The 24,183-nt window shown below is 37.0% G+C and overlaps 1 protein-coding gene across 3 annotated transcripts in view; it reads right to left on the bottom strand.

Annotated features, from left to right (window-relative positions):
- PRRG1 (proline rich and Gla domain 1) overlaps positions 1–24,183 on the bottom strand; it is a 93,184-nt gene that overhangs the window by 37,814 nt on the left and 31,187 nt on the right. For all 3 annotated transcript variants that reach the window (XM_037735644.1, XM_017520706.2, XM_037735645.1), the window contains one exon: positions 8,823–8,873. In XM_037735644.1, coding sequence (XP_037591572.1) covers positions 8,823–8,832 — 10 coding nt within the window. In that variant the 5' untranslated portion in view covers positions 8,833–8,873. The remainder of the gene's footprint in view (positions 1–8,822; positions 8,874–24,183) is intronic.

The raw sequence follows: 24,183 nt of genomic DNA, 5'->3' as shown, positions 1-24,183 counted from the left end.
GAGATTGAAGATCAACTCAATGAAATAAAACGAGAAGCAAGAAAAGAGAACAAAGAGTGAAAAGAAATGAACAAAGCTTTCAAGAAATATGGGATTATGTAAAAAGACCTAATCTACACTTGATCGGTGTACCGGAAGATGATGGGGAAAATGAATCCAAGCTGGAAAACACTCTTCAGGATATTATCCAGGAGAAATTCACCAATCTAGCAAGGCAGGCCAACATTCAAATACAGAAAATACAGAGAACACCACAAAGATACTCCTCTAGAAGATCAATGCCAAGGCACATAATCGTCAGATTCACCAGGGTTGAAACGAAAGAAAAAATGCTAAGGGCAGCCAGAGAGAAAGGTCAGGTCACCCACAAAGGGAAGACACCAGACTCACAGCGAATCTCTCAGCAAAAACCCTACAAGCCAGAAGAGAGTAGGGGCCAATATTCAACATCGTTAAAGAAAAGAACTTTCAACCCAGAATTTCATATCTAGCCAAACTAAACTTCATAAGTAATGGAGAAATGAAATCCTTTATGGGCAAGCAATTCCTGAGAGATTTTGTCACTACCAGACCTGCCCTACAGGAGCTCCTGAAGGAAGCGCTAAACACAGAAAGGAAAAACTAGTACCAGCCACTGCAAAAAAGACCAAAATGGTAAAGACCAATGATGCAATGAAGAAATTATGCCAACCAAAGGGCAAAACAACCAACCAGTAATAAAATGGCAGGAACAAATTCACACATAACAATATTAACATTAAATGTAAATGGACTAAATGCCCAAATCAAAAGACACAGACTGGCAAATTGGATAAAAAGCCAAGAAGCATTGATGTACTGTATTCAGGAGACCCATCTCATGTGCAAAGACACACTTAGACTCAAAATAAAGGGATGGAAGAAGATTTACCAAGCAAATGAAGAAAAAAAAAAGCAGAGATGGCAATCCTAGTCTTTTATAAAACAGACTTTAAACCAACAAAAATCAAAAGAGACAAAGAAGGGTATTACATAATGGTTAAAGGATCAATACAACAAGAAGAGCTAACTATTCTAAATATATATGCACCCAATACAGGAGCACCCAGATACACAAGCAAGTCCTTAACAAAGGACTTAGACTACAAAGACTTAGACTCTCACACAATAATAGTGGGAGACTTAAACACTCCACTGTCAATATTAGACAGATCAATGAGACAGAAAATCTAGGAAATCCAGGACTTGAATGCAGCTCTGGACCAAGTGAACTTAATAGATATTTACAGAACTCGCAACCCCAAATCCACAGAATAAACATTCTTTTCAAGACCACATCACACTTACTCTAAAATTGACCACATAATTGGAAGAAAATCACTCCTCATCAAATGCAAAAGAACAGAAATCATAACAAACAGTTTCTCAGATCACAGTGCAACCAAAAACTGCACAAAACCAACTGTGCAGAAACTAACTCAAAACTGCACAACTTCATGGAAAATGAACAACTGGCTCTTGAATGTCAACTGGATAAACAATAAAATGAAGGCATAAATAAAGATGTTCTTTGAAACCAACAAGAATGAAGGCACAACATACCAGAATCTCTAGGACACATTTAAAGCAGTGTTTAGAGGGAAATTCATAGCAATAAATGCACACATGAGGAGCAAGGAAAGATCTAAAATCAATACCCTATCATCAAAATTGAAAGAGTTAAGAGGAACAAGACAAAGAAAACCCTCAAAAGCTAGCAGAAGACAAGAAATAACTAAGATCAGAGCAGAACTGAAGGAGATAGAGACACAAAAACACTTCAAAAAAATCAACAAATCCAGGAGCTGATGTTTTGAAAAGATTAACAAAATAGACAGACCGCTAGCCAGGCTAATAAAAAAGAAAAGAGAGAATAATCAAATAGATGCAATAAAAAATGATAAAGGGGACATCACCACTGATTCCACAGAAATACAAACTATCATCAGAGATTACTACAAACAACTCTATGTAGACAAACCAGTAAATCTGGAAGAAATAGATAAATTCCTGGACACTCGTACTCTCCCAAGACTAAACCAGGAAGAAGTCAAAACCCTGAATAGACCAATAACAAGTGCTGAAGTCGAGGCAGCAATTAATAGCCTACCAACTGAAAAATGCCCAGGTCCAGAAAGATTTACAGCTGAATTATAACAGAAGTACAAAGAGGAGCTGGTACCATTCCTTCTGAAACTATTCCAAACAATACAAAAAGAAGGAATCCTCCCCAACTCATTTTATGAGACCAATATCATCCTAATACCAAAATCAGGCAAAGACGCAACGAAAAAGGAAAACTTCAGGCCAATATCCATGATGAATATCGACAGAAAAATCTTCAATAAAATACTGGCAAACAGAATGCAACAGCACATCAAAAAGCTTATTCTTCACAATCAAGTAGGCTTCAGCCTGGGGATGCAACGCTGGTTCAATATTCACAAGTCTATAAACGTAATCCATCACATAAACAGAACCAAAGACAAAAACCACATGATTATCGCAATAGTTGCAGAGAAGGCCTTCAACAAAATTCAACAGCCCTTCATGCTAAAAACTCTCAATAAACTAGGTATTGATGGAACATATCACAAAATAATAAAAGCTATTTACAACAAACCCACAGCCAATATCATACTGAATGGGCAAAAACTGGAAGCATTCCCTTTGGAATCTGGCATAAGACAAAGATGCCCTCTCACCACTCCTATTCAATATAGTATTAGAAGTTCTAGCCAGAGCAATCAGGTAAGAAAAAGAAATAAACGGTATTCAATTAGGAAAAGAGGAAGCCAAATTGTCTCTATTTGCAGATGACATGACTGTATATTTAGAAGACCCCATCATCTCAGCCCAAAATCTCCTGAAACTGATAAGCAACTTCAGCAAAGTCTCAGGATGCAAAATCAATGTGCAGAAATCACAAGCATTCTTATACACTAATAACAGATTTAAAGAGAGCCAAATTAAGAACAAACTGCCACTCATAATTGCTACAAAGAGAATAAAATACCTAGGAATACAACTAACAAAGGATATAAAGGACCTCTTCAAGGAGAACTACAAACCACTGCTCAAGGAAATAAGAGACGACACAAACAGATGGAAAAACATTCCATGCTTATGGTTGGGAAGAATCAACATTGTGAAAATGGCCATACTGCCCAAAGTAATTTATAGATTCAACACTATCCCCATCAAGCTACCAATGACCTTCTTCAGAGAACTGGAAAAAATCATTTCAAACTTCATATGGAACCAAAAGAGAGCCCACATAGCCAAAACAATCCTAAGCAAAAAGAACAAAACTGGAGGCATCAAACTACCTGACTTCAAATTATACTACAAGGCTACAGTAATCAAAACAGCATGGTACTGGTACCAAAACAGAGATATAGACCAATGGAACTGAACAGAGGCCTCAGGGGCAACATAACATATACAACTGTCAGATATTTGGCAGTCCTTCCAAAAACAAGCAATGGGGAAAGATTCCCTGTTTAATAAATGGTGTTAGGAAAACTGGCTAGCAATATGCAGAAAGCAGAAACTGGACATCTTCCTGACACCTTACATTAAAATTAACACCAGATGGATTAAAGACCTAAACATAAGACCTAACACCATAAAAACCCTAGAAGAAAACCTAGGCAAAACCATTCAGGACATAGGCATAGGCAAGGACTTCATGGCTAAAACATCAAAAGCCATGGCAACAAAAGCCAAAATAGACAAATGGGATCTAATTAAATTTAAGAGCTTCTGTACAGCAAAGGAAACAATCATTAGAGCGAACCAGCAACCAAAAATTTTTGCGGTCTACCCATCTGACAAAAGGCAAATGTCCAGAATCTACAAAGAACCAAAGCAGATTTACAAGAACAAAACAAACAAACCCATTCAATAGTGGGCAAAGGACGTGAACAGACGCTTTTCAAAAGAAGACATCCATGAGGCCAACAAATGTATGAAAAAATGCTCATCATTACTGGTCATTAGAGAAATGCAAATCACAACCACATTGAGATACCATTTCACACCAGTTAGAATGGCAATCATTAAAACATCTGGAGACATCAGATGCTGGAGAGGATGTGGAGAAAAAGGAACACTTTTATACTGTTGGTGGGAGTGCAAATTTAGTCCAACCATTGTGGAAGACAGTGTGGTGATTCCTCAAGGACCTAGAAATAAAAATACCATTTGACCCAGCAATCCCATTACGGGGTATATACTCAAAGAATTATAAATTGTTCTATTATAAAGACACATGCACACGTATGTTTATTGCAGCACTGTTTACAATGGCAAAGACCTGGAACCAACCCAAATGTCCATCAACGATAGACTGGATAAAGAAAATGTGGCACATATACACCATGGAATACTATGCAGCCATAAAAAACGATGAGTTCGTGTCCTTCATAGGGACATGGATGAATCTGGAAACCATCATTCTCAGCAAACTGACACAAGAACAGAAAACCAAACACAGATCTTAAAAAATAATCTCTTCTATATCTCTCACAGCAACAGATAGCTCCTAAGTTTTTAATTGACTGATATACTAATGATGAGTAGGACATTTAGAACAAGAACATGGTTTCTTGGAAGAAAAAAAACTGGATGTGACATAAGAAGGCCTAGACTTGCATTTTGGCTTTCCATTCGTAGTCTGTGGATTACAGATAAGACTTTTTCTTATGAGCCTCAGTTTTATAATACATAAAATAAGGATAATACCTATTTACATCATAGAGTTGTCTTACAACTCAAGATAATGTAGAGGAAATATCTGTGAGTTATCAAGAGCTCTACAGAAATGTGTTAATATCTGAGTAATTATAGATTCTTAAGAGTCTCAAATACTAAGCCTTGTTTAAGAATTCATACATACTGATTGGGATTTCAATGCCACACACAATGGACACTGATGGTAGTAGACTAATAAGAAATTAAATACATAAGTCTGTTCTCATCCTCCTCCCCTTAAGATTTAAATTTTGTTTATAATCTTTCATGTCACATAAACGAATGATTCTTCTAACACATATTTGCAAATATTTCATCTAATATCAAAGAATGCTAACAGAAATTTACACATTTCTTCATCTAAAATCAAAGAATGCTAATAGAAATTCACCTCAGTTTCAATTTTTCCCCTAATCTGTACAGTTATCCAACTGTGTTTTTTGTTTTCACGCATCTTTAATTTATGTAATGAGGCTAGTGCCGTATCTTTGTAATATTTTCCTCTGTGTCCCTCTGTATGATACACTGAGCTATGTTTGTGAGAATCTTTGCCAAATGCAGGAAAAATTTCATTGTACAGTGCCAGAAAAGAAAAAATGAGCATACAGTAGCATCTTTTTCTCCCCAATAACAGTGTCAGCAATTAACAAATGTAATCAGGCAAACTAAGCAAAGCTTAGAGAGTAAATGATAGAGTCTCTTTGAGATTCAGGATATTACAAATGCTTTCAAAGTGGTCAACACAGTGAAAATGCTATCACAAGCTTCTGTATTTGTAAAAGCAGCATTCTTTGAAGCACTTCTCTTATCTCATCACCAGCTTGGAAACATGCCTATCTTTGCAGATTATATTACCATGCCCCGTTCTTTAGAAGGAACTACAGTTGACTCTTAAACAACACATATTTGAATGGCACAGGTTAATTTATATACAAATGTTCTGCAGTCTCTGCCACTCCTAAGACAGCAACACCAATTCCTCTTCTTCCTCCACTGATTCAACATGAAGATGACAAAAATGAAGCCTTTATGATGATCTACTTCTACTTAATAAATGGTAAATGTATTTTCTCTTCCTTATGATTTTCTTAATAATATTTTCTATTCTCTAGCTTATTTTATTATAAGAATACTGTGTATAATACACATAGTATATAAAGCATGTGTTAATTGTTTGTTATTGGTAAGGCCTTCAGTCAACAGTAGGCTATTAGTGGTTAAGTTTTGGGGGCATCAAAAAAAATTATACATGGATTTTTGATTATGGAACAGAGTCAGCATCCTTATCCCCCATATTGTTAAAAGATCAACTATATATTAATTGTCTGACCATTTGAACAAAAAGTTGCTGAGACAACTTCTAAACTAAGCACTGAATAGTCCCTTTGCTAGTGACCTGATAAGCAGTCTAAAAATGAATAGAGGAAATAAGAAAGAATAGGTTTCCTTGTCTCAGTGCAGCTCTCTTCTCCATATTGCTGTGGCAGTATCCAGCAACCAGAACATTCTCCAAATCCACTTGAAGCTTTTGGAATTGGGTGAGGATCAAACATGATGTGTTAATGTTGTGGGAGTTACTAAGAAATTATTTTAGGCAGATAGAGAGGAAAGGGGGTCCTTGGGAAGTTTTTGTTTCTTTTAAAGCAGCTCCAGAAACGTTGTTACTTGTCTAGCAGGAAAGCCCATGCTCTTAAAGAGACTGGCTGGCAAGCTTTGATATGCAAATGTTGGCCATTAGAAACTGGGTCCACCCAAACATGGCGATTCCCACCATCTTCTTCCCCTTGCCCTCACATGTTCCTGGCAACATGGCCACCCCCACATATCACCACTTGTGTAGAAGATCATGGTGCCCTACATTTGCATGTTAAAAGACTAGGGTGGGAGGGCCAGTTTTCTAGCAGGATATGTGAATGACATGCCTGGCCAAACCAATCTCCTGAGCCCTATACAAATCAGACACTGCCTCCTCCAGCCTCATCATATAACTGTTTTCTGCCACACTCAAAATTTCCTCTCTCAGCTTGGAGCCCCCCTCCCTCTGTTTCTGTACAGGGGAGCTTCTTCCTTCTTTCTTGCCTATTAAACTCTCAGCTCCTTAAAACCACTCTTCTTGTGTCTGTGTCATTTGATCTAAATCGGCACAAGACTAAGGACCCTGGTGTTCCCCCGTCATTGGAGCTGTATCACTACTCTGAAAGCTTCCATTGACAGCTGATTTGTGGGCCGGACATGGCACAGATTAGTCCCAGAATTCTGAATAGTTTTTAAAAAGTTTATTTAGTTATAAAATTTCTAAACCATCAGAGATTGGCATCTTTTGTGAAAACTTGGAAAGACCTAGAATAGCTAGGCCTAATCAATTTCCAAGGGAAGCTCTGGAGAAAACAGGAACAAGATTCAGGAAGATATTTTCCATGATTGATCCATAATCCTTGGAGCTTCCTACCAGGGCTCATAGAAGGGTGGGGCAAGCACAGTGCAACAAAAGGAGGAACTCTGTTGTTTGCATGACCCAAGTCCCAGTTCTGCTGCCTACAGAAGCATCTGGTCAATAACTTCATTTTACCCATTAAAAAAACAATGAAGTTGTAGTTAGTCAGTAAGGACAGTAACGGGCAGATACCACTGCTGTATTCCGTTACACTTTAGGGCTCTCAAAACACTTTTACATGTATTATCACATTATGTCAACCACAACTTTCTGAGGCTAGAAGTGCAGAATGTATTAATCCCATCTCAGGGATAAACAAACAAGTTTAGGGAGGTTCTAGGATTTCATCAAGGTAGTAGAGGTAGAAGTTGAATTCAGGCCTTCTGCATGCAGTATTCTTCTCACTATACTATACTACACCACACACCAAATCTTCCTCTGAGATCCTTCATAGCATTCTGATTTTATGATTGTAAAAATTAATAAAATTTAAAAGCTGTTGGAACACCCCCAAAATGCTTTAAGCCTTGGGAGAAATGTGACTGTGATTTCAGTCACATAACATATTTTGCAATTCTGCTTCTTAGGTTATAATTTAACAATCTTCCTCATTGCTATAGTTTTGTAAATGACTAGCAAAAACCAGAGGCCAGTCCTCCCCATTTCAGTTATCGATCTTTACTATTCCTCCTTTATTATCCTGTACCTAATTCAGACTAGATGGTGCCCCTAACAGGGACCCCATGACAATTACATCTTCAATGTGGAATGTTAAATATACCTTTCGTGAAAGAAAAGGACCACCTGGGTCAATCAGGTCATTGTAACTATGCAGTAAGCCTTACATAGAAAGATGTTAAAATTCTGTTAAAATATCCTAAACTTTGTCTATTCAAGTGATCACCAAACTTCTACACTTTGAAACACTGATTTCCATTCTTTAGAATCAGTGCTTTCCAGGTGAGTCTGTCCTCAACCTTTGTACTGGAATAAACTCTTTAAACTAAATTCTGATCCTTTTGATTATTTTAGGTTGACATGATCTTCATTAATTAGAATTGTTTATGAAGTCCCTGTGGTGGTTGCTTAATATTAAAAATGAAATGAACTTAAATTTATCTGTTGTCCACTGCCCACAAATAGTCTTATGAGAAGGCAAAAATAAACAGAAGGAATTCATCTAGTGGTTCTTAATGCTGGGCTTTAAAATTTTTTTTTTAAAAATTGCATATCAAGCTCACAGACAATTTTTTTTACTACTGTCACTGGCTGCATAGTAGACTCTTTATTTTATGTTACTATCAAGGAAACAGAAAACATAAAGAAGAGTTATAAGGAAGCTGGGTTTGGGGCAGGTCTGTATATATAGTATCAATTTTGATTCATCTCTCCCTGTACTGGGGAGTCTCTGCAAAAGAAGAAAATCAAAGATCCAGTGAACAAATGTGGTTGACGGTCTTTCTCTGCAAAGCCCTGCTTCAGATAAAAACTTTCTAACATTAACAAGAAATACAATTTAGGTATCCACAAATATACTATGAATTAGAAGTTTAATTTCCTGACTATAATAGCTCTGGAGACAGTCTAAATTACTTAAAAGGGAAGAGAAACTTACCCCTCCCCATGTTTTCTTGTGGTTTCTGGCAGGTCCCTGGATGATGATTCCCTGTACAAAACAGAACACATACACACAGTCAGACTGATAGACGCTGAGTCGCTACATCAGATAAGCTACAGTACAGCTGATGTTGTTAATGTGAGCATTTCATTTAAGTACATTCCAATCTTTCTCCCTTACATAAATGTTTTCTTCCTCATGAACAGATAATCCAACCTCAGAGGACAGAAACACAATATTCTGGAAGTAGGGGCTTTATATCAACTTACTATGACCTTCTTTATCTGGTACTAGTTTCTGCCCATGCCACATAACAATCCTCAAATTGGTCACAAACTTGTCTCTTCAGAAAACAGCAATATCAACAAAAATGGCAGACAAAAATACCAAAAGGCCCAGTGCTAATAACCAAGCCAGCAAGTTACTAGCATTCCTGTCCCTGGCTTCCCTTCAATATCATTCTGTGACAAATCCAATACCCTTTATAGTGTAACATTTTCCTGAATGGTGTCAAACAGCAGCATCCCTAATCAAATTAGCCCTGAGGCAAAGCAGCCCACAGAATAAACAGTATGAATCAATGAGCATAAACTACTGACAACAGAAACTTTGGAGAAATAAAAAAACATACACCGCAATTACAGAGAATGGGTGTGCACAGGGGAGCAGCAATTCTGTTTCCAAAAGATGATTAAAAAAAAAACTCATACATACACAAAAACTAACTCATATCATAATGCTTCATTTTCTCAGAGTTCAATCTTAAAGCTATTGTGCATTTATTATTCACTTGTCATGTTCCCAATATGAAACTAAGCACCTGAAGGGTAAAGCTATAAGACATAAACTATCAGTCCATTAAGGAATCTATAACCTACTTGAAGTTAAGCAGAGAACACTGAAGAATAATATTAGACTTAGACCTGATAACCAGCTGTGTAATACTGGATCAATCATTTTCCATGGCAAATTCTTTGCCAAAGGAGGAAGCTCAACTATATGAGTGTTTCCCAAATTATCCTCCACAGCATGTTAAAAAGTGTGTTATTCAAAAACAGGACTCTTTGATCTGGTAATAGGGCAGAAACTAGTACCAGATAAAGAAGGTCATAGTAAGCTGATATAAAGCCCATGCTTCCAATGTAGGAAATACTGACTTAAGGTTAGTCAGGTTTCTTTATTTTAAGACTTCTCAGAGCCTTGAAAATGCTAATGAGCAATGGGACAAAAGTACAGTCACAAAGTATTTGGCCACATAGTTCTTTATGTAAGCAATGGGCATTTCTCAGGAGTCTTGTCCTTTGGAGCTCATTTTGGAAAACTGGACAAGATAGCTGCTAAAGTTTCTTGCAGGTCTGAAATTCCATTATTTTCTAACAAGGCATTAATCATATGGAACAAAATTAACATAAAGTAAATTAAGAAAGAAATCAAGGAGGCTGGATTCTAAGATAATTTTGGAGTTGAAAGGAACTTTAAAAATCATCTAATGACTTCTCATCAACATATAGTTTTTGAAAGCAGCAGACAACCCTCAAAAAATTTTATGCAGACCACCAATATATAAAAAATGGGTTACGGTAGAACTCCTCAGGCAGAATTGGGGTGGAGGGTTGTAGTCTCACCCATTTGGATTTTTCCTGGAGGCGGCCAGGACATACCTCATCAGAAGCCTCACACTATAGGAAGCACAGTTTGAAATCCAGTGACTCCTGGCCCTTCAGATAAAGTTATTCTGGGAAACCTTTAGAAAAGTGTTAGAACTCATACCTTTTCACAGGAAGGTCCTCACCCTTCCCAGGTATCATCTCAATTTTAACTGTAACCCATTCAAATCAGATAAATGAAATAATCATTATGTCAATATAACTATAAAACCATTTTTACTCCAAGAAATACCAAAAGAAAGTTAATATACTAAAATGTAATCCATGAACAAATGAAAAGCCATGAAAGAGTTAAGCAGGGGTGTGATATGGCTAAATTGTGATTTTTAGAAGATACCTCTGGCAGCAGTAGAGAAAGGAGATTTGAGATGTGAAAGTGGCTTGACCGGGGACAGTGATATCGGAGATGCTAGGTAAATCTGGCAGTACATCTCGTATTTTATTTCTTGTTTATTCTTTAATATTTAATAAAGTATTTTAGAAAAGAATCGACCTATTTCAGTTGTGTTAGGAGAAACCACAAAGGAAAGAGCTGTCAGGCATGGTCCAGGATTTTCAAAGAGGAATTGCCACTCCAGAGGTCAGCATGGTGGAGGCAACCAGCATCATTGGAGGCAGCTATCTTCCCGAGGAAGATAAAACCAAGGAGGCAAAAATCAATACTACTTGTCAGTCACCTCATCTAGCATTTCATCAATAAACCTCCAAAGATCAGCATCTTATTTTAAAGAAGACAATTTTTTTATAGAGATAAAAGGCTCAAGGCCTGTTACCCATATTGTCCCAAACTCCAAACTCTCCCAGGCCCAGGTTACCTCCCTGCTCCCTGCTTCTTCTGATGTCATGATCTTTCCATTGTGATCCTCTGCTGTTCTAGTCTCTGGCCCCTTCTTTCAGCTTGTGTGTGTGTGTGTGTGGGGGGGTGTGTGTGTGTGTGTGTGTGTGCGCGCGCGCGCGCACACGCATTTATGTTACTTTTTATACTTCTCTAAGCAGCAGTATTTATTTGAGTCTCAGTGAAGTCCCCATCCCAAACTAGACATTACTTCTAAAATAATGGTGATACACTTAACAATAATAACAACAAAGCAGCTTTTAGCCAGACATTAGAAAATCTAAATAAAAATAATCATTGTTCATATCTTATAGTGTCTATCAGACTAATTCTCAACGGGTAAGCAATTTGTCTTCTACACCTGTATCTAGCCTGTGCAAGGCACTAGATCATTTCCAAAGAGAATTCTAGTGGCCCACACAAACCAGACTTATGGGAAGCTCATTTTTGCTTAAGTTTCCTTTAGTATAAATGAATGCTTCAAACTCCAGTAATTCACATACTACCTTAATCAATTTAATGAGTTTTGCTTAATGCATCTGTTGTACACACTCACTTAATGTTACTTTTAATTAAGTCACTTTTTAACCTCAGTATCCACTTTAGTGTCCTATAAAGTAGTATGCAAAAACATGGGTTTGTTGTGTTATATATTTTATACTGTATATAAAATATATAACTATTAAAATTATAGAAATTTTCCCAGGTCCTACTTAGATATTCAAAGCATATCACAAGTGGTACATTTTGTGAAACACTGTTCTTTCCTGTCTTGTCAATCAAAAAATATTTGGTGAGTGTCTTTTATTTGCCATATCCTATTTTATTCTTCAGGGTAGGGGTTTCTCAACTGGGGACAATTTTTCCCCGAGGAGGCATTTGGCAATATCTAGAGATATTTTTGTTTGGCACAACTGGAGAGGGGTGCTGCTGACATCTAGTGGGTTGGGGCCAAGTGCTGCTAAACTGCCAAACATCCTACAATACATGGAACAGCCCCTTACAAGAAAGAATTAACCAGTCCAAAATGTCAATAGTGTTAAAGTTAAAAAAACCCTGCTTTAGAGAAACAATTGGCAAACAAGAAAGACAAATTCTCTGTTTTTTTGTTTGTTTGTTTGTTTTGGAGTTTACAAGTCAGTAACAATGTTACACATGATACTCTTTTTCACTATTGTATTAGTCTCTTCTCATGCTGCTGATAAAGTCATACCTGAGACTGGGTAATTTACAATAGAAAGAGGTTTAAAGAACTTACAGTTGCATGTGGCTGGAGAAGCCTCATAATCATGGTGGAAGTCAAGGAGGAGTAAGTCACATCTCACATGGATAGCAGCAGGCAAAAAGAGAGAGCTTATGCCAGGAAACTCCCCCTTATAGAACCATCAGATCTCGTGAGACTTATTCACTATCATGAGAACAGCATGAAAAAGACCTGCCCCCTTCCTTGATTCAATTACCTCCCACTGGGTCCCTCCCATAACACATGGGAATTCAAGATGAGATTTGAGTGGGGACACGGCCAAACCATACCAAGTATATTCTAGTAAGAGTCATCAATCTACAGTTTTCAGGATTTCTTCTCTGCATGCATTTCTTGTACATGGAAGTCATATAGGCACTGAACAGATTTCTAGTACCATGGCTTTTAAAATTGTAAGTTAAGACTCTGTTGATCTTTATAGTGCTCATACAGTTTAGAAATGACAACTTAACAATGCAGAAATGTAGTATTCAGTACAGTACTTAGGCAGAGCAAGCTTACATCCACATTGTTAGGATCCCAGCATCATAAAACTGTCAAAGAACTATAAACAGAAGCATGTATCCCCAAATACAGGCTGAAGGTTGCAAAGTAGACACTAGATTTTAGATGGAGATCCAGATTGACTTTATATCAATATCCTGGGAGCTGCTATCATTTCAGTTCAGAAAATACCAAACAAAATACCACTATATAATATGCAGTAGTTTGAATGTTGATTGAATAATTACTATGTTATAATATACTAGGGAAAATGTTAGGCTCTTTTATATATTACTTATATTAGATCAGCTAAAATGTCCCTAGTTTGGGACAATAATAGAACCTATATCACATTTTATCTACTTTTTGGAAAGTATGCCTTTTTTGAGAACTGTATCAAGTTTGTTTCCTGTTTATTTTTCAGTCTGAATTTTTTTTACTATAGTTTTTTATTGTATATATTTAAGGTGTACAACTTGATGTTTCGATATACTTTTTTTTTTTTCAGATGGAGTCTCACTCTGCTGCCCAGGCTGGAGTATAGTGGCACGATCTCAGCTCACTGCAACTTCCACTTCCTGGGTTCAAGAAATTTTCCTGCCTCAGCCTTCTGAGTAGCTGGGATTACAGGCACCTGGCACTATGCCCAGCTAAGTTTTTGTATATATAGTAGAGATGGGGTTTCACCATGTTGGCCAGGCTGGTCTCAAACTCCTGACCTCAAATGATCCACCCGCCTCAGCCTCCCAAAGTTCTGGGATTACAAGCATGAGCCACCACTCCTGGCCAAGAAAATCTCCATTTTTAAAAGTAAAACATTCCCTCCTTTTTACTAGACACTAAATCTGCTGTCATCTTGATCTTAGACTTCCAGCTTCCAGAACTGTGAGCAATAAATTTTTGTTTTTCAAAAATTACCTAAAGTATTTTTTGTTATAGCAGTCTGAATCAACTAAGACAGGTTGTTTTCAGTTTAAGAAAAACAGTAAAGCAAACTCCCATTACTCAGGTTTAAAACAATGGCAATATCCATGGCTCAATCTAACATTACCAATCAGTAAGACCTATTCACTTCCTTTGCTCTAATACCAGATCCCAGTCTTTCTATTCTCACTCCTACAAATCCTAGCCACATCTCTTTAAATTTATAGTATGTGATATGGTTTGGATCTCTGTTCCTACAGAAATCTCATGTTTAACTGTAATTCCCAATGTAGAAGGTGGGGTCTGATGGGAGGTGACTGGATCATGAGAGCAGTTTCTCATGAATGGTTTAGCACCATCCCCTTGATATAGTTATTGTGAGAGTGAGTGAGTTATTGCAAGATCTGGTTGTTTAAAAGTGTGTTGCATATCTCCTGTCTACCTATTCCTCCTGCTCCAGCCATGTGAAGTGTTGGCTCCCCTTCACCTTACATCATGATTGCAAGTTTCCTGAGGCCTTCCTGGAAGCTGAGCAGATGCCAGCATCATGCTTCCTATACAGCCTGTGGAACTATGACCCAATTGAACCTCGTTTCTTTATAAATTATCCAGTCCCAGGTATTTCTTTATAGCACTGCAAGAATGAATAAACAAAACCAGTACCAGAGTGCAGTGTTGCTATAAAGATACCTGAAAATGTGGAAGCGACTTTGGAACTAGGTAACGGGCAGAGTAGGAAGAGTGTGGAGGGCTCAGAAAGAGATAGGAAAGTGTAAGAAATTTTGGAACTTCCTAGAGACTGGTTGAATGGTTATAAATAGTCATATGGGCAGTGAAGGTCAGGCTGAAGAGGTTTCAGATGGACAAGAGGAACTAATTGGGAAATGGAGCAACGGCTGCTATTGTTATGCCTAAAGAATTTGACTGAATTGTACCCCTGCCCTAGGGATCTGTGAACTTTGAACTTGACAGTATGATTTAGGATATCTGGCAGAAGAAATGTCTCAACAGCAAAGCATTCAAGATGTGGCCTGGCTTCTTCTGACTGCCTATTCTAATGGGTGTAGGCAAAGAAATGACATAAAACTGGAACATATTTACAAGGGAAGCAGAGCATAGAAGCTTGGAAAATTTGCAACCTGGCTATGTGGCAGGTAAGAAAAGTCTATTTTCAGGAGAAGAATTCAAGAAGGCTGCAGAAATTTGCATAAGTGAAAAGAAACCAAATGCTAATAACCAAGGTGATGGGAAAAACTCCTCAAAGGAATTTCAGAGATCTTCATGGCAGCCCCTCCCATCACAGGCCCAGAGGGCTAAGAAGGAGGAACTGTTTCACGGGCCAGGCCCAGGGCCCTATTCCCTACATTGCAGTTGCTCCAGCTTTAGCCATGGCCCAAAGAAGCCCAGGTACAGTTCAGACCACTGCTTCAAAAGATGTAAGCCACAAGCCTTGGCAGGTTCCACGTAGTGTTACGCCTATAGGTGCACAGGAAACAAGGTTTAAGACTTGAGAGCCTCCACCTAGACTTCAGAGGATGTATGTAAAAGCTTGGATGTCCAGGCAGAACCCTGCTCCAGTGGCAGAGCCCACATGGGGAACCTCTACTAGGGCAGTAAGGGTTGGTACCCCTACAGAGAGTCCCCACTGGGGCATTGCCTAGTGGAGTTGTGAGAAGAGGGTCACCATCCTCCAGACCCCAGAATGGTAGATCCACTGTCAGCTTGTACCCCCAGCCTGGAAAAGCAGAAAATGCTCAACATCAGCCCTTGAAAGCAGCCATGGGTGCTGAACCCTGCAAAGCTACAGGGCTAGAGCTCACCAAGGCCTTGGGAGCCCACATCTTGTATCACTGGGCCATGGATTTGGGACATGGAGCCAAAGGAGATTATTTTGGAGCTTTAGGAGTTAATGACTGCCTTGCTGGATTTCAGATTCGCATGGGGCCTATAGCCCTTTTCTTTCGACTGATTTCTCCCTTTTGGAAGGGGATTAATTACCCAATGCCTATACCCCCATTGTATTTTGGAAATAATTTGTTTTTTATCTTACAGGCTCATCAGTGGGAGGGGCTAGGCTTGTTTCAGATAAGACTTTTAACTTTGGACTTTAGAATTAATGCTGAAATGACTTAAGATTTTGGGGGAGTATTGGTAAGTCATGATTGTATTTTGCAATATGAGAGGGACATGTGATTTGTGGGGGGCTAGGGCCAGAATGATATGGTTTGGATCTGTGTCCCCACCCAAATCTCATGATCAAGGAGGTGGGGCCTGGTAGGAGGTGATTAGATCAGGGGTCACTTTCTCATGAATGCTTTAAGCACCATCCCTTTGGTGCTTTTCTTGTGAAGTGAGTGAGTTCTCCCAAGATCTGATTGTTTAAAAGTGTGTTGCACCTCCCACCTCTCTTCCTCCTGTTCCATCCATGTGAAGTGCTGGCTCCCTCTTCTGCCATGATTATAAGTTTTCTGAGGTCTCCCTAGAAGCTGAGCAGATACCAGTATCATGCTTCCTGTATAGCCTGTAGAAATGTGAGCCAATTAAACTTCTTTTCTTTATAAATTATCCAGTATTGGTTATTTCTTTATAGCTATGTGAGAACAGACTAATAAAGTATGCTTCATAAAGACAATAAATATCTTAATTCTTTGGATCTTCCCTAGAATATACACTTAGTATATGCTCAAGGAATACTTATTGTACATGTGTAACCAATACCATCAAAGTGATCACTAACAGTTTTTAATGTAGAAATACAATTGGTATTTTGACATCTTGATTGATATGGTCTTAGAATTGTTTTGAGTATTCTATTTTAGGTATCTTTCACCTTATGAAATGTCCCTAAAGCCAAACTCTCCAATACTAAAACAGCCTATGATTAGCTGTTTTACTAAACTTCTCCTTACCTTGATCAAGATGCTCAGAGGGAGGTGATACGGAATTAGGAATAAAAAAGGGGAGATAAATTCTGATAGGTCATTTGAATGCAAGCTCCTAGCAACTCATAGCTTTAATATCGTCAGAAGAAACTGAAAAGAGGCTTTTAGCATAACAAACCACAAGAATAATAACAGCAGCAGATAATAACATAGTGTTTTGTTATCAGATTATTGTGTTCATTCCTTTAATCTTTGCTATTTTATGAGTTAAGTATACAACTATTATTATCCCCACTTTACAGATAAGGAATCTGATACAGAGTGGTTAAGAAACTTGCCCAAGATCATAATGGCTGTAAAACCACAAAGCTAAGATTCTTACCTAGGTAATCTGGTTCAATAATGATATATAATAGCAGGTTCTTGATTGGGGTTTGGGGGATGGATTTCTTTCTCTAAATGGGGTATGAGTTCTACAATTTAAACAAGCTATTAGGTTGAGCTATGTGTGAGCAAATGTAAGTATGGATTTTAAAGACACTTTATATATTAAAAAAAGCAAATAAAGCAAATTATATATAAAAAGCAAATAAAGCTTTTCAGCCATTAAAAGGTATGAGAAGAGGATTACAAAGGGACAGGAGGAAACTTTTGCAGGTAACTGCTTGCCCATTATCTTGACTGTGATGATAAATTCACGAGTGTACACATACATAAAAAAATCTCCAACTGTATACTTTAAATGTGTATGTATGCCAATTATATGACAATTATATCTCAATGGAGCTGTATGAAAAAAAAAGGATGAAACAGATCTATACATAAGCCAATCAAAAAATAAAAAAGAATGTCCACAATGTATTGAGTAGAGAAAAAATTATAAAACAGTATTCATGAAATCATTTGTTATATATATATATGAACACATATGTAAGAGCATATTATATATATGTAATGTTATCTGTGGGGTTATTTTGTAGCCTCTGGTAATACAAAGAGCTTTCACTGAGGCATCCCTCAACAGGTACATGAAGAAGCCATCTTGGGCTGGGGTCCAGTAGCTCATGCCTATAATCCCAGCACTTTGGGAGGCTGAGGCCGGTGGATCACCTGAGGTCAGGAGTTCAAGACCAGCTTGGCTAACATGGCAAAACCCCATCTCTACTAAAAATACAAAAAATAGCCTGGCATGGTGGCAGGCACCTGTAATCCCAGCCTTTTGGGAGGCTGAGGCAGGCAAATCACTTGAACCTGGTAGGCAGAGGTTTCAGTGAGCCTAGATCATGCCACTCCACTCCAGCGTCGGTGACAGAGGGAGACTCCATTCTAAAAAAAAAAAAAAAAAAAGAAGAAGCCATCTTGGAAGCAGATGCTCCAGGCCCAGTAAAGCCTTTGGATTACAGTGGCCCCAGCCTATATCTTGATAGCAATCTCATGAGAGACCCTATGCCAAAAACACCCAGCTGAGCTGCTCCTAGATTGCTTTCAGAAACTCTGTGAGATAACGAATGTTTGTTAAATGAAGCTGCCAAGTTTTAGCGTAATTTGTTATGCAGTGGTAGATAAATTATACAGCATATGGTATTGCTGTTTTGTGAAATTTTATACATATAGCATACATACAGAAAAGTGTACAAATCATTAGTATACACCTTGTTGAATTTTCATAAAGTGAGCCCACCCACATAACCAGCACCCAAATCAAGACACGTAGCAGAATAGTACTAGCACCCCAGAAACCCTCCTTCTGCTTCCTGTCCAGTTACTACTTCCCAATAAGGGTAACTACTGCCCTGACTGATTACACATTTTGCGTGTTTTTGAATTTCATATAAATGGAATCATAGTATGTACTCATTTGGATCAAGCTTCTTTTGCTCAACATCATGTTTGTGAGATTCATCCATATTGTTGTATATAGTTGTAGTTCATTCATTCGCACTATAGATTCCATGTTAGGTATATATCCCCATTTATTTATTCATTCTATTGATAGAAATTTGTTTCAAGTTTAGGTTTATTACAAATAGTGCTATAAACATTCTTGTACATGTCTTTTGATGAAACTATATATCTATTTCTGCTGGGTGTATGCCTATATTTCCATTTCTGTGGGTATAGAAGTAGAATTACTGGGTCACATGCTGCCTATATTCAGCTTTACTCATTACTACTAAATAGTTTTCCAATGCGGTTGTACCAATTTACACTCCCAGCAGAGTTCCAATTATTCTACATTTCTATATTCTAACAGACTCTTAGTATTGTCTTTTTCATCTTTGCTACTCTTGTGGGGGTAGTGGTTTCACATTGTGCATTTTCCTGATAAGTGATGAAGATGAATACTTTTTACATTGGCCCTTTGAATATCTTTTGTGAAGTGCCTGTTTCAAGTCTTTTGTCCATTAAACATACATCACTTTTCAGATCAGCTAAAGGCCATAATTTTCTAACTTTATGAGTTCTGTATGGTGTTGTGAAAATAAGAGTCTTTGTGCAACAGAACAGTCATCAAAATAAAAGAAAGATAAAACTAATAGTAGGAATATAATTAGGTATCTCTTCTAGAAATATAAGAGAAGTAAGAACAGCAGGAAGGCAGACGGAATCCTTAAGGCAGAAATGAGACAAAAAAGACAGAAGCCATTATGAAGACAATGCATCTGGACAGGATTTGCTTCTTTTTGGTGGGTGGGAAGTAAGCCACACATAGTAGATAGCTCAAGAATCTTATGTTAGCCTTAGTCATTGTCTAGAAAGGCTTTTCCATAGAAAAGAAGAAACACAGGTAAGTTTTAACCCTATTACACAGTGGTATATAACTCAGGCCAGTTTAGTGATAGTAGGCAAAACAGTAAATATTCTGCAAATGGGAAAGTATATCACCTGTAAGTGTGGTTGCATTATATCACACTTCACAAAAGAGGAAAAATGGTCATTTATGTATGCCCTTGAACAGCCAGTAAGTACACACTAACCTTCCTTTAACCTCACAAGCCTACATTACGCTTTACTTCTTTTTTTTTTTTCTTTTATGAGTTACCAGAATGCACTATGGCATTAGATGCTTATTTTTAGTTTACTGATTAAATTTTAATAGGACTCTCCAGAGAGCAGAACAATCAGTAAAAAAAAGTTAATTTTGCTGGACAAAATCAATGCATAATGGACACCATGTATAAATGAAAAAGTAGAAGAATAAATAGTGTGGCTTTGGTTATATTATCTTAGGCATACCACAGCATAGAACTTTAGCTTCAAAAGTAAGAATCTGGTATTTTAAATGTGATCATATACGAAATTCATTTATTTTAATTTTTAAATAAATAAGGTCAGATATACTAAATTACTTCAAGAGGTCAATACACACAATTCAACCAGAAAGAAATAGGTTCTCACATTTTTAATTCTCACAGTCATACTGTATAAGCATGTCACAAAAAATGACATTTAGAAATCATTGCAAATAGCATATGGGACAAATTTGATATGCCTCTGAGGCCTTAGAAGGAAACAATGACATGTAATATTGTTGCATCACTAGCTACTAAATCATGTCACTGTAGTGAATGTTTAAGAATAGCACATTAAAACTACCAGGAGAACCAAAATGTAATGACTTGACACAGATAATTAAAAAACTAGCCTGAGTTCTCAAGAATATATATTTTGCAGGATGAATTCTTAAATAAGATTTACATGTCCAATAAAGACTTTCTAAGTAAAAATCCATGGCCTATAAATATCATTAAAATTTTTTTAAAGAAAATTTGTCTCAACAAAAAATTAAGTCGATAAAGCTACATAACAATAAGTACAGCCCATAAAAGAGTGAGTGTGGGCTTGTTTGTAAGATAAAATTAAAAGGCATATGCAGAAGCACTCTTTCCCACTGCAAACTAATACCTTTTTCCTGCAGAAGTAGCCCAAACAAAATTACAAGGATGGATTTCTAGGAGAAGGTGATGTTGTTAGGCTACATTAACTACATAGGTAAAGAAAATCTAAAAATAATGTGGAATTCTAGACTTGAATTATCCATTTCTTATATTTTTAAACCCTTCAACTCAATCTAACTGAACTGGAGCACTGTGAATTCTCAGACAAAAAACAGAAGAGAAATGAAACGGGGGTCCTGGAAAGTTCACAAACTAGAAAAGGAGCTTAATCACATTTGATTAAAAATCACCAATCCCCAACAGGAGATTTGATTTTGTAATGATGTCCTATGTTAGTTAATGCTTTCAGAAATCATATATATTTTCTTTGATGCTATTTTCTCATATGTATCACTATACTTGACATACTAGACATGCAAAATTTATTGAAAGAGATATTTTAGTGAGTTCAGCTCATGTTATTCCAGTTTGTATCCTACATTTTTATTTATACAAGATCTTCCTATAAACATGATTCTCAATAGTTGCATTATATTCATGTACCATAATTTAACCATTTCCTAAATGTCTTACCATTCAGAAATAAACTTTGTTATATCCATACATTAGAAAATTATGCAGCCTTTAAGATATTTTTGTAGTTATAAATAACATAGCTGTGTATATCTTAGTACAGCGCCACATTATTTCCTTGGGGTAGATGAGTGTGAGAACCTGCATCAAGACATATGGAGACAGAGCTATCTTATCCTTTGGGGCAACTATGTGTATACTACCGGGAAATTAAACAGGGGGTTATCAGCTCTTCACATGTGTGGATTAATTTAGCCAGCTTGCCTCTTAGTGCTTAACTGAAACAAACTACAAAAATTAAAGTTTTCCTATAGTGAAGTGGAGATGGTATAGCAGTGAGACAGGTCACAAAGGGTGAGTGTGGAATAATTGATTCCGACCAGGCAATGTACAACAGACAAGTTCATTCTATTCCTTAACCAACTGTAAGATATTTTTGGAAGTATATTTTCTTTCCTATAAAAGGCTTCCAGGTGAAATGTATGAAGTCTCAGGGAAGCCTGAGAAGGAAGGGCCAAGATATAATCTGCGCACACTTTGTTAGTTCATTGAAGGAGTTATTATACACATATAATCAATTGTTGCTTTACCTCACAAGCTATCTTATCTAAAATTTCAGTTGTTATATATTTCTCAATATCACTTAATTGGTGTCCTAGATTATCACCAAACCATGACAAACAAAAAAGGAAATATGTATACCAATTCAACAAATTAATATTTCTGTATCAAATTAACTTTATTTATTCACACTAGGTAGGCCTCTTCTGGAAAAAATTAAGTATTATTTATATAAAGACATGTAACAAAAGAAGATAAAATAAAAGCTTAAAAATAATAAGCATTTGAGAAAAACATGATAAAGGGAAAGATCAATAATAAGAAAGAGAAGACAAAGTCAGGATTCACGATTGTATACAAAAAACAAAACAAAACAAAATGTTATAGAAGGTTCTGTAATTTTGATAAAAGAAGAGGTAAACCTCCTAGTAGCCAATGCCAAAAAATAATTTGTTACATGAGCTATGGTATCTCTAAGATAAAAATAAACCAGTTGCCCATAAACTTAATTACTTATGATTTTGAGATTTGACAGAAAAATTATCCAGTGTCCTCAAAAGAAGAAAAGTAATGAACGATGTCTTCAACATCCATATAGTATATACAATAACACATTTAATTGCATAATTTCTTATAGCTTCTTTAAGTTTGCCAAGGGCAAGATAGCATAGAAGCAATGTACTCTATATTTCTATAATATATTTATAAATTGACCAACTCAAATGACTTCTTAAAATAACTTAGACACACCCAAAATCATACATAGTGGAATAACAATGCCAAAGGAAACTCATTGCACCTGGGTGGTTCAGACCAAAGTCTGATGGCCACTCTATAAACAAAACCTAAAAGATCTGACTCACTCTGCTGGCCCTTCTCCAAAAAAGAACAGCAGTCCAGAGAGAACTGCTGATAAGGAACCCCATGGGCCACGATAATCTTGATATAGTTCCATCCTAAATAATTAAGGGCAAGATATTATAGTTCATTTGGGGGTAGCCTTGGGTCCCTAAGAATTACTACTCCCCAGAAGCAGTTTATGGAAATCTTGCCAAGTTGGTTTACAGAATCAGTACAGCCCTGGGATCAATCAGCCAAAACAAAATAGGATGTTTCTTATTACATGGTTATAGCTGAAAAGTTACCCCAAAACCTTATACTAGATTCTAACTGTCTGGAGACAGTGTACTAAAGGATCTGGTACTAGGTGGAGGGAACATTTTCTGGACTATTACTACTTTAGTACCCATTTTCAGGTGGATTCAAATCTCTCTGTAAATCTCTTCTTTCCCCTAGTCTCATATATTTTCAACAGAGTTGAGGTACAGGAACAGAAGTACAGAGGGAGCTCTGTCTGAAGATTTTTCTTGCTCCCCAGCTCTGCACCAAGAACATTTATACCATTTTACTTGATCTACTCATTAAGAACCCCATGAGTCCAGAAAGGTGAATAATCATATCTGTTTTACAGATGAGGAAACCAAGGCTTAGTCTGGTTACATAGCTACTACTTATTATAACCTGTAGTATCACATTCCAAGTCTGATTCTTAATCTAATGCTGTCCTCACTAAAGTACTAAACCAAGAACAGAAGAGTTTTAGCTCTGAGCTTAATTTTATATGTCCTACAGTAGATCTACTAATATTAAAATGGCCATTTTTGCAACTTGTAAATCAAAAGCAACAAATATAAAGATATGCAAATGTGAATCAGAGGTTCTAAGACAGCCTCTCAGAGTTCTGGCCCCTTTTATTTGCTTTTCCACTACAAGAAGAATCTTAAAATTTGAGTCAACTTTCCCATTTCCATGCCTTTGTTCAAACCATTCCCCTTCTTTTAAATATGATATTCCTTCCTTTTTTGTTTATTTAAATCCTAAAGCCATTGTTAATGATAGTACAATTCTTCTCCTCAGAAATGTATCTTCATCAGCCCAGGAGGATGTAATCACTCTGTCCTCTGAATTTCTATAGCATTCAAGTTGGTAGTACTCATTTTTGTTTGCTCACCCATTTTCTGCGTGTGTAGTATTCTCCCCAGATTGCAAGCTCTTTCAGGGATGAGGCCATGACTTGGCCTATCTGTATTTGTCATAGCATCCAACACTTAGCTGGCACAGAAAATCACTCAAAAATGGATGACTAAGATACCAAATCCATTGGAGTGTCTAAACAAACCAGTTGCCTACTTTACTACCTTTATTTCACTGTAAATTTGAACAATCTTCTAACTTCCCATTTTCCTCTTTACTGCTCCTTTTCTACTTTA

Source organism: Cebus imitator, unplaced genomic scaffold (assembly GCF_001604975.1).
Source record: "Cebus imitator isolate Cc_AM_T3 unplaced genomic scaffold, Cebus_imitator-1.0 Scaffold866, whole genome shotgun sequence".
Classification (NCBI taxonomy): Eukaryota; Metazoa; Chordata; class Mammalia; order Primates; family Cebidae; genus Cebus; species Cebus imitator.
The sequence above is the reverse complement of the archived record's forward strand: the minus strand, read 5'-3'. Positions and strand labels throughout refer to the sequence as shown.